The sequence below is a fragment of the Nerophis ophidion genome, linkage group LG04 (assembly GCF_033978795.1).
Source record: "Nerophis ophidion isolate RoL-2023_Sa linkage group LG04, RoL_Noph_v1.0, whole genome shotgun sequence".
Classification (NCBI taxonomy): domain Eukaryota; kingdom Metazoa; phylum Chordata; class Actinopteri; order Syngnathiformes; family Syngnathidae; genus Nerophis; species Nerophis ophidion.
In genome coordinates this window covers 78,290,522-78,301,759 of record NC_084614.1, presented here as the reverse complement: position 1 = coordinate 78,301,759, position 11,238 = coordinate 78,290,522, and the positions used below count along the sequence as shown (strand labels likewise).

Sequence of the window (11,238 nt, the reverse complement as noted above, 5' to 3'; positions counted from 1 at the left end):
AGGCTGTTGCCCCCGCGACCCGACCTCGGATAAGTGGAAAAAGATGGATGGTAGATGGATGGATATATATATATATATATATATATATATATATATATATATATATATATATATATATATATATATATAATTGACGGATGTATCTTAAGTTGATCTGAAGACAATTGTGTTTAAAGTAAACAGTAAAAAAATATATTTTCTAAATTTTATTTCTAATGAGTAGGACACTTTTGGATCCCCAATGATTTTAGTAGGATTTTTTTTGGTGTCATTGCTAAAAAAATAATAATAAATTCAAATCAATGTTTAATTTACTCCATCACCCGAAACATAAAGCTTAGCAAACCAGCCACAATTAAGTGTATTCCCGGGGGCAGAGCACCTGACATTGAAGCTAATCTTAGGGAGCTGACTCGCAACAGGCCTAGTAAACACGTACGAATGGCTAACCGCACCACTAGTTATGTGAACATAGTTGTACACGTTGGCTCCAATGACGTTAGGATGAGACAATCAGAGATTACAAAGAGAAACATAACCAGGGCTTGTAATCTCGCTAGAAAGATGTCCAGGCATCGAGTAATTGTCTCTGGCCCCCTGCCTGGGAGAGGCAATGATGAGAGATATAGCAGATTAGTCTCTCTTAACAAGTGGCTGGATAGCTTCTGTAGACAACAGGGATTTACGTTTATTGATAATTGTCCCTCTTTCTGGGGCAAACCTGGCTTGCTGAGGAGAGACGGCCTTCACCCTAACCAGAAAGGCGCTATCCTCTAATCTCGGAACATAGATTTCGCATTGAGCCACATTTGACTAACTGCACTAGTGCAAGCCCGGTCACAGGCAATTACAGAGCCTGCTAGACTGGGTATGGAGTCAGTTAAGTTAGAACTAGCCAGCGCCAGGCTGGATAAACCCTGTACACATAGCAATTTTCTTAGAATAATACACAACTCACATAATGGTTTTTCTGCTATGACTATGACTACGTCAGAGTTAGACATGCGTTCTACTGAGGTGGCAAATTATGATGCGTTCAGTTTATCGCAGCACCAAGTAGACAATCTGAAAATTCCCGTCATATCAATTCCTAGATATGGTCGTAATTATTTTAAGTGCACTGCGCATAATAAACGCAACATTATTAATATTGCTACTACGGATAATTTTATCAACAACTCCTTAAAACCGCCCACTACCTATAATATTGGGTTTTCTAAACATCAGATCATTGTCTCCCAAAACGTTATTAGTTAATGAGGGTCATCCCCCCCCTTGTGGAGGGGGTCTGGTCCGATGACCATGGATGAAATACTGGCTGTCCAGAGTCGAGACCCAGGATGGACCGCTCACCTGTGTATCGGTTGGGGACATCTCTACGCTGCTGATCCGCCTCGCTTGGGATGGTTTCCTGTGGACGGGACTCTCGCTGCAGTCTTGGATCCGCTTTGAACTGAACTCCCGCGGCTGTGTTGGAGCCACTATGGATTGAACTTTCACATTATCATGTTGGACCTGGTCGACATCCATTGCTTTTGGTCCCCTAGAGGGGAGGGGGGAGGGGTTGCCCACATTTGAGGTCCTCTCCAAGGTTTCTCATAGTCATTGTCACTGGCGTCCCACTGGGTGTGAGTTTTCCTTGCTCTTATGTGGGTTCTTCCGAGGATGTCGTAGTCGTAGTGGTTTGTACAGTCCTTTGAGACATTTGTGATTTAGGGCTATATAAATAAACATTGATTGATTGATTGATGCGTTGAAATTTTTAAGCCTCCAATTATTATATACTCTCAAATATTCCACTTTAAAATTCTATTGGGGGAAACTATTGCATATTTTGTGGTTTTTTCCATAACAAAACAGGGTTTTCTTTGACAAAAAGGGCATACAACTTAAATCTTTGAAAAGGTTATATTGACAGATAGACCTAATGTTGATCTACGGATTTAAACTCCAAAATGCCTGTAAAAAAAGAATATTTTATATAAGGAATTTATAAAAAATAGAACTTTAGTAAATGAAAATAAATATAAAAAATATAAAAATAAACTAATCAATATAATCAGAATGTGTAAAAAAGATTATTATATAAATAAACTGGAATATAACAAGAATAATATAAGAGGTGTATGGAAAATATTAAATGGTGTTATTAGAAATAAAACTGATGATAAACAATACCCACCATACTTTGTGGAAAATAACAACATGATTAAGGATAAGGAGGTGATAGTAAATACATTTAATGATTATTTTATAAATATTGGACCGAAACTAGCAGAAGAGATAAAGGTAGAAGGGACAAAAATAGATGCAGCAGATTATATCGACCCAAACCCTAAAACAATGTTTTTAAAACCAGTAGTAGAAAGAGAAATCAGGGACATAGTCAAAAGTTTTAAGAACAAAACAAGCAAAGATGTGGATGATATAGACATGCAAACTTTAAAGTATGTGATAGATGGAATTAGTGCTCCATTAGCGTATCTATTTAACCTTTCATTTGAAATGGGAGTATTTCCTCAACTAATGAAAATTGCAAAAGTTGTTCCTATTCACAAAGCGGGAGACGGACACTTATTCACAAACTACAGACCAATCTCAATATTACCACAGTTCTCCAAAATATTAGAAAAAATATTTATAAATAGATTCGATGGCTTTGTAGAAAAAAATGAATTATTAACAGATAGGCAGTATGGTTTCAGGAATAATCGATCAATTGATTTAATTGAAGAAATAACTGATAGTATTGATAAAAATAAATATACAATAGGAGTATTCTTAGATCTTAAGAAGGCTTTTGATACAGTAGACCATAGTATTCTTATTAGAAAAATGGAAAAATATGGTTTTAGGGGTATTGTTCTGGAATGGATAAAAAGTTATTTATCTGATAGAAAGCAGTTTGTACAGATATCACAAAAAAAATCATGTTGGTTAAATATTAAATGTGGGGTACCACAGGGGTCAGTCTTAGGGCCCAAGATGTTCATCATGTATATAAATGATATTTGTAAAGTAACTGAAAACCTTAAATATGTGTTATTGGCGGATGACACCAATGTACTCTGTTCTGATGTGGACTTGCAGCAGCTCCTGAGGACCGTCACCATGGAGATGTGTAAACTAAAAAAATGGTTTGATGCTAATAAATTATCATTAAACCTAAATAAAACTAACTTTATGTTATTTGGAAATAAGATAAATGATACAGATGTAAAGTTATATATAGACAATGTAAGTATAGAAAGAGTAAACAAAATCAAATTTTTGGGTGTGATCTTGGACCACAGGATCTGCTGGAAGTCACACATTGCATACATCAAAGGGAAGTCACACATTTCATACATCAAAGGGAAGTTGGCCAGAAGTATTGCTGTCCTGGGTAAAACAAGGCACATTCTTCATCAAAAAACATTACACACTCTTTATTGAACACTTGTTTTACCATATTTGAGTTACTGTCTAGAAGTTTGGGGAAATACATACAGGACGAACATCCAACCACTATTCATAATGCCAAAAGGGCCATCAGACTGATACATAACACAGGACCCCGAGAACACACTAATGGATTATTTATAAAAACATTTGATTTAAAACTACCAGATCTCATCCAACTCAAGACTGCCCAAATGATTTATAAAGCAAGTAAAGATTGACTTCCAACAGGGTTACAGAAGATTTTTTACAAAGAGAAGGGAATTATAATTTAAGAGGAGAACTACTTTTTAAGATCCAATATTGTAGAACAACGCAGAAACGAATGAGTATAACAATAGCAGGGGTTAAAATATGGAACTGTTTAAAGGATGAAATAAAACACAGCACCAACATAAACCAGTTTAAAAAGCTTTTTAAATCATTTATCATGAGTAAGTATAAGAAAGAAGAGCAAACATTGTTTTAGAAAGACAATAGTATATAATATGTATATAAATACAATTTATGATTTCATAATTATACATATAGGTTATATTAAAATGTATATATTACCACTTTATATGGAATTTAAATAAATTGTGTATATATAATATATATGTATATATATATATATATATAAGTGTACAAATGTATATGTTTGATTTAAATGTTAAACTGTGTATATGAGACGTGTGCTACATATATGTTGCTTATATATTGTTTAAAAAAAAAGTAATATAAGTGAAGCATGTTTTAGATTTTATATATTTTGAACCTTGTTCTTGTTGTGATGGGGTAGGTTTATGTAAGCGTTGCTTCAACCTACACCCTTTTGGCTCAATCATTGCTCAAATGAGTGTTTTTTTTCTTTTTTTGTTGTTGTTCTTTGTTTTATGTGAAGATTGCCGAAATAAAATACATTGATTGATAAACCTGGAATAATAATAATACAAAATAATGACACATTTTAAATATTTTTTTGACCAAAATCCTTTGGGGTCCCTGGGATGAAGCCTGAGTGGAGGCCTAAATGTATATTTTTATACATATATTGAATATGTTATATAGCAAAGTAAAAGTTGTGTTTCTTATCTAAGTAAATGTAACTCGTTACTACTCACCTACGTGGATAAGTGTGTTCACCTTTGACAGGTACGACAAAATTAAAATTAAAATAATCACCATCGAGTTTAATGTTTGGCTTTACCGTGTCTACTTTTACTTTCACTTTCTTTGATATTCTGCCAGCAGAAGCGTCTGCCTCACACTTTTCCCCCACGTTCAGCACTTTGGCCACAGCGAGTCCATCTCATGAAGGCTTTCTGCTGACTTTTTTACTCAGGATGAAACTTCCTGATGCAACCCTGGCCGGGAATCGAACCCATGCGAGGCAGATGCGTGTCCCGTTACCCCAGCAGGGACGCCTCACGCTTGGGAGACATAACGGAGGTGAAAGTTAAGACGTGAAATAAAAAGAAGTGAGGATGTCCTGCGGTGTAGCGACTTTATGTCTATCAATCATTATTTGTATTGATGCTTTCTTGAGAGGACTACAATACGATCACTGATCGGATGTTCCAGCCCTGTCATTACTTTTAACTCTCAATCTCACCTTCATTCCTCTTTCTTTCTTTTCTTTCCAAGTTTGGCGGCCAACTTGACACACCTTTTTGTTGTCAAGTCACGTGATTTCCCAGAAAAGCCACACAAGCATTTACCTGACGTGGCCACAAGGGGCGCTCTCTAGTGAGTCCAGTAGAAGACTTCTTGTCAGTTGACTGCTGCCACTTTTCTGTGCAGAATAGCGTTTCGTTTTCTCTCCTCACTGTGACGTCACAGAATGCTGACTCCTCATTGGCTCAGGTGGAGTATTATAAAAAGAGCCTCGACAGTTCCTGGTTCATTTTTCCTGTTTGCGAGTCAAGCGAGTGTTCGTCACTTTTGTCTTTCTCTGCGGGATTAAAAGTGGCAAACATCTTTTTGTTTCGCGCTGACATCATGAACTTGTTTTTATTCTTTCTTCTGGTCGTGCAAATGCACAGGGTGACGCCTGGTAAGTCCTTTTTATAAGTTTATTAATATTTTACTCATAAATCCTCTTTGTGCCTTCACTTATTTGACTTCTGATAGTTTCTGTTACTTATTAATTAATTAATTTTTGTATTATTCAAGCCCTTTTTTTACTTAATCCTGGTTCTTTTTAAACATATTTTATTGTTTTCCCTTTTTCCTAGTAAACATTCAAAATGTTCCAATAAGGTTACAGAAGCAGATAAATCCATTTAAGCTCTTTATTTATTTTCACTTTAGTGTTTCTTGTTCAAAGACTTATTTTTTCCAAGGCTTGTAAGAACGAACACAAATCTTCAAACACGGAAGTGTCAGAAACTAATCAAGTGTAGTAACATCACCCCGCCACAAGATGTCAGTAAGAGTCGACATCAAATGGGCAGAACAGGTTGTGTTCAACTCTGTTGTACTTTTTATTCAGCCTCCATTGTAGAAAATATATGTTTATTTTCAAAATGTTCAAACCGTCAACAGATGTTAGTAATATTATTAATGTGTTGTATTTGTCATAGAACATGTGAGTCTTGACTGTGATATCTAGCAGTGTTTGATGTTCACTTTGAGACCCGACTGAAGACGGAAGGAGCTAAAATATTCACAGTGCAAGATTGTTGAACATGAAACTAAATAATAAAAAGTCATCCTGTTGTTGTTTTCTTCTTTCAGTGATTCACACGCTGCAGTATTTCCAAACTGCGTCCTCTCAAGTTCCAAACTTCCCAGAGTTTGTGAGTGTTGGTTATGTTGATGGAGTTCAGATTTCTCACTATGACAGCAACAGCAGGAAAGCAGAAGCCAAACAAGACTGGATGAACAAAATCACAGCAGAGAATCCAAAATACTGGCAGAGACAAACAGAGATCAGTGTTGATAGTGAGTTGAGGGACAAACACAACCTTGAAGTTCTTAAGAAGCGTTTCAACCAAACTGGAGGTTTGTTTATGTTGAACTTTCTACTACTTAAATGTATTTGATGTACTCTTTTTATACTGTAGTAAACACACATTACTGCACTGATACTTGTCTCTGTCCATCCCATAATAACCTACACTAATACTGTGTGTGTGTGTGTGTGTGTGTGTGTGTGTCACTCTGCTTTACAACACTGTGTGTGTCTCAGGTGTTCACATTCTCCAGAGGATGTCTGGATGTGAATGGAATGATGAGACTGATGAAGTTAAAGGTTGGTATCAGGAAGGTTATGATGGAGAAGATTTCATATCGTTGGACATGAAGACATGGACATTTACTGCAGCAAAACAACAAGCTTTCCCCAGCAAACTCAAGTGGGACCAGAACAAACATCTACTAGAACACAATAAGTTTTACTACACTGAGAGATGTCCTTCTTACTTGAAGAAGTATGTGAACAATGGGAAGGAGGTCCTAATGAGAACAGGTAGAAACACAACATGTACTTTCACCTTTTAACTTGTTAGCACTCCCCCTATAGGAACATTACTGACATTACACCCTGTCTCTTTATACTCTTCTCTCTTTCTCTCACCTTGTCTCCATCTTTACTTCAATTTACACCTTCTCTCCATATTTACCTCCGTTCTCTCCTTTTCCCTCCATCTTTACCTCCATCTACACCTTCCCTCCATCTTTACCTCTGTCCACTTTTACTCTCCATCTTTATCTCATTCTCTCCTTCTCTCCATCTTTACCTCCATCCTCACATTTTCTCCATCTTTACCTCCATCCTCACATTCTCTCCATCTTTACCTCCATCCACTCTTACTCTCCATCTTTATCTCATTCTCTCCTTCTCTCCATCTTTACCTCATTCTCTCCTTCTCTCCATCTTTACCTCCGTTCTGTCCTTTTCCCTCCATCTTTACCTCCATCCTCACTTTCTCTCCATCTTTACCTCCATCTACACTTTCTCTCCATCTTTATCTCATTCTCACCTTCTCTCCATCTTTACCTCCGTTCTCTCCTTTTCCCTCCATCTTTACCTCATCCTCACCTTCTCTCCATCTTTACCGCTGTCCACTCTTACTTTCCATCTTTATCTCATTCTCTCCTTCTCTCCATCTTTACCTCATTCTCAACTTCTCTCCATCTTTACCTCCATCCACACCTCATCTCCATATTTACCTCCGTTCTCTCCTTCTCTCTATCTTTACTTCCATCCTCATCTTCTCTCCATCTTTACCTCCGTTCTCATCTTCTCTCTGTACCTCCATTTTCTCTGTCTTTACCTCCATTGACACCTTCTTTCCATCGACACCTTCACTCCATCTTTACCTCTGTTCTCATCTTTTCTCCATCTTTACCTCCATCCACACGTTATCTCCATATTTACCTCCATTCTCACTTTCTCTCCATCTTTACCTCCGTTATTACATTCTCTCCATCTTTACTTTAATCCACACCTTCTCTCCATCTTTGCCTCCATCCACACCTCTCCATCTTTACTTCCATTCTCTTCTTCTCTCCATCTTTACCTCCATCCCCACCTGCTCTCCCTCTTTGTCTCCATCCACACCTTTTCTCCATATTTTCTCCAGCCACACCTTCTCCTCATCTTTACCTCCATCCCCACCTTCTCTCCATCCCCACCTTCTCTCCATCTTTACCTCCATCCACACCTTCTCTCCATCCACACCTTCTCCCCACGTTGTCCTGTGTTCACACGTGACATCACTTCCTGTGCAGAGCTTCCAGAGGTGTTCCTGCTCCAGAAGACGCCGTCCTCTCCGGTCAGCTGCATGGCGACAGGTTTCTACCCCGACGGTGCCGACCTGTTTTGGAGGAAAGACGGCGAGCAGATCTTCGAGGACGTGGAGCACGGAGAGATACTCCCCAACCACGACGGAACCTTCCAGATGTCGGTGGCGCTGAAAGTGGAGGTGACGGCCGACGTGGAGGGCAAGTACGAATGTGTGTTTCAGCTGTCAGGCGTCAAGGAGGACTTGGTCACCAAGCTGGAGAGAAGAAGCATCCTGAGCAACGCAAGCCATGAAGGTGAGAAAGACACATTTAGTTGGAGATGTTTCCCATCACAAGTCCACCTGTCACCATTATTGATCCATGTCACCATGACAACGCTTGACGTCTGCATGCAAAGTAGTCATGAAGGTTTCCTCTTCATGCTTTGTCACTCCACTTGTGCTTTTTTGCTCTCCACAGACAACTTGAGCGTCGCCCTCGCTCCCACGGCGGCGGTCCTCGCTGTGGCGGCCATCATCATCATCATCATCATCATCATGGTCATGGTCAGGCGTCACAGAAACAGACAAGGTGAGGGACGCCAATGTCCTCTGTCTTCTTCTTCTCGGTGCACTCGGTCCAGGCCGTGAGTTGATGCTTTCATCCGGGCTGCAAAGGTGCGGCCATCTTTTAGTTGCCTTCCAGCCAAACACTCAAAGATCCACAGAGACAGAGCGCACACTCTCACGTAGAAACACGGCGTGACGTGAGGGGAAAAGTCCACTTCACCTTGTTTCTCTTTCATTTCAGCCCAGTACGGTCCAGCTGGTAAGTAAAACATCTTTTCTTTGAGCCGCAAGAAACAAAGCCGTGGTGAAGCGTCACTCACATGGAGGTCTGATGTGGACCTTTGTTACAAGTTTAGCCGGAAAAGCCCAACTGGAGCTGACTCCTTCACAATAAAAGTCCCTCCTGTGAGCACACGCAATACAAAGTCTGGCATATCTCACTTTTGACAGGAGTCCTCATGATGAGGATCAGCCAAATGAGACATCAAGTGTGCTGACTCGTCATGTTTCCAAGTCACACCTCAAAGATCTGATGTGAGTGACGAGGCACCTTCTGGATGTTCTTCCTTCACCGTTTGCGTTTGTCCCGCAGCTCGCCACGGCGGCGTGGAGCTCGACGAGAACGTGCAGGCGGCTGAAGGCTGAGTAAGCTCACATGGACTGTCTGCACCTCCAAATGTTCTTGTGTGAAGATGATGTTCAACTTGGATTCACCTGCTTCTGTCGGGAATGTGCTGAGTGGTCTTCTTCCTCCAGGATGCTTTGTGCACTGGAACACAGGGAGATGTCTCCATCGCTGAGGGACGTCATCACACTCGGAGATGAGATGGAGATGTGCTTTGTTCTTCGTCCGACTGCTCCTCACGCTATTCCATGTATTCTTCTTTGGCCGTTAAAAGACTTCCAAGATCAAACGTTGGTGGCTGTAAAATCGCACGTTTCATGGCCTTGACGTCATGACGAGGATTTCTTCTTTTCCTTCAATGGCCGCTGCTTATGATCAATATCACATTGTGTCACATCTCTGTCAATAAATCCGTTTTTCCTCCACTCGCCTCGCGCTGCTTTCATCAACGGTTACACCACCGCCATGGACAAGACCAAAGAGCCGCCCAAGATTGTAGACCTGCACAAGACTTGAACAGACTACAGCTCGGTTAGTGCAACTGCAGACATGTCGCGTTTATTTTCTAATACACTGTAAAAACTCTTTCAGTGGTATTGTCCATTTTACTTTATTTTTAAAATTATATTTATTCCAATAAATCTTTTTATTTTTATAGTTTTTGAGTTATCGATAAGTAAAAAGTGTGAATATTTTCGTAACTTACATTTTTATGTGATAAAATTAATTTGATTGGACTTCCAACATACATTGATTTAGCAAAACTCAGTTCCAATGTTTATATCAGACCTAAAACGTCAGGACCCGCCCACCTGCAGCTGTGGAAGAACAAGCCCAAACATGTGGTTTCACGGAGCCCAAGGAAATTACTTTACCGAACTCATGGAAGTAACAATTTATATTGTTAAAAGTCAGTATTTGCCAGGATTGAAATGTATACATTTTCAAAAGCATGGTTCAACGTTATATTTTGTTTGCTACTTTTAGAGCAAAAGCTCATTTAGGGGTGTGGTAACACCCCTAAATGAGCTGTTTGAGATCCAAGATGGCGCCAGTGTGTGCTATGGCCTGCCGTCTATCGCTGTCAGTTCTGTTTGTTTTTGTGCTGTTCACGTTTTTTGTTGTCCCTGTCGACTCACTGTTGGATCTGTGTCCCTCTCACACGGACATGATCAACTTCGACGTTGGTTTTTCGACGTCCAAGTCAGCGTTCTCACCTGGCCGGATTCCTCCATTCCTTTTTCGCCCACTGGCTTTGATTGATTGATTGAAACTTTTATTAGTAGATTGCACAGTACAGTACATATTCCGTACAATTGACCACTAAATGGTAACACCCGAATAAGTTTTTCAACTTGTTTAAGTCGGGGTCCACGTTAATCAATTCATGGTACAAATATATACTATCAACATAATACAGTCATCACACAAGTTAATCATCATAGTATGTACATTGAATTATTTACATTATTTACAATCCGGGGGGTGGGATGAGGAGCTTTGGTTGATATCAGAACTTCAGTCATCAACAATTGCATCAACAGAGAAATGTGGACATTGAAACAGTGTAGGTCTTATTTAGTAGGATATGTACAGCCAGCAGAGAACATAGTGAGTTCACATAGCATAAGAACAAGTATATGCATTAGAAGTACATTTGAGTTGTTTATAATCCGGGGAGATGGGATGTGAATGGAGGAGGGTATTAGTAAAGTGTTGAAGTTGCCTGGAGGTGTTGTTTTAGAGCGGTTTTGAAGGAGGATAGAGATGCACTTACTTTTACACCTGTTGGGAGTGCATTCCACATTGATGTGGCATAGAAAGAGAATGAGTTAAGACCTTTGTTAGATCGGAATCTGGGTTTAACGTGGTTTGTGGAGCTCCCCCTGGTGT

At 39.5% G+C, this 11,238-nt stretch overlaps 1 protein-coding gene across 1 annotated transcript; it reads left to right on the top strand.

Moving 5' to 3' along the window:
• Positions 1-5,258: 5,258 nt before the first annotated feature.
• On the top strand, positions 5,259-9,770 carry LOC133551942 (class I histocompatibility antigen, F10 alpha chain-like). Its single transcript, XM_061899155.1, has 5 exons — positions 5,259-5,476; positions 6,160-6,426; positions 6,614-6,892; positions 8,158-8,742; positions 8,962-9,770. Exons 1-5 carry the CDS (start codon positions 5,422-5,424, stop codon positions 8,985-8,987), a joined length of 1,212 nt encoding a protein of 403 aa, XP_061755139.1. The 5' UTR covers positions 5,259-5,421; the 3' UTR covers positions 8,988-9,770.
• The last annotated feature ends 1,468 nt before the right edge of the window (positions 9,771-11,238 follow it).

Excerpts from the sequence above, each read along its gene's own strand:
- LOC133551942 (XM_061899155.1), top strand. The coding sequence starts at position 5,422 with ATGAACTTGTTTTTATTCTTTCTTCTGGTCGTGCAAATGCACAGGGTG. Across the intron at positions 5,477-6,159 it reads AATGCACAGGGTGACGCCTG|TGATTCACACGCTGCAGTAT; the intron begins GTAAGTCCTTTT and ends TTCTTCTTTCAG. Across the intron at positions 6,893-8,157 it reads GGAGGTCCTAATGAGAACAG|AGCTTCCAGAGGTGTTCCTG; the intron begins GTAGAAACACAA and ends CTTCCTGTGCAG.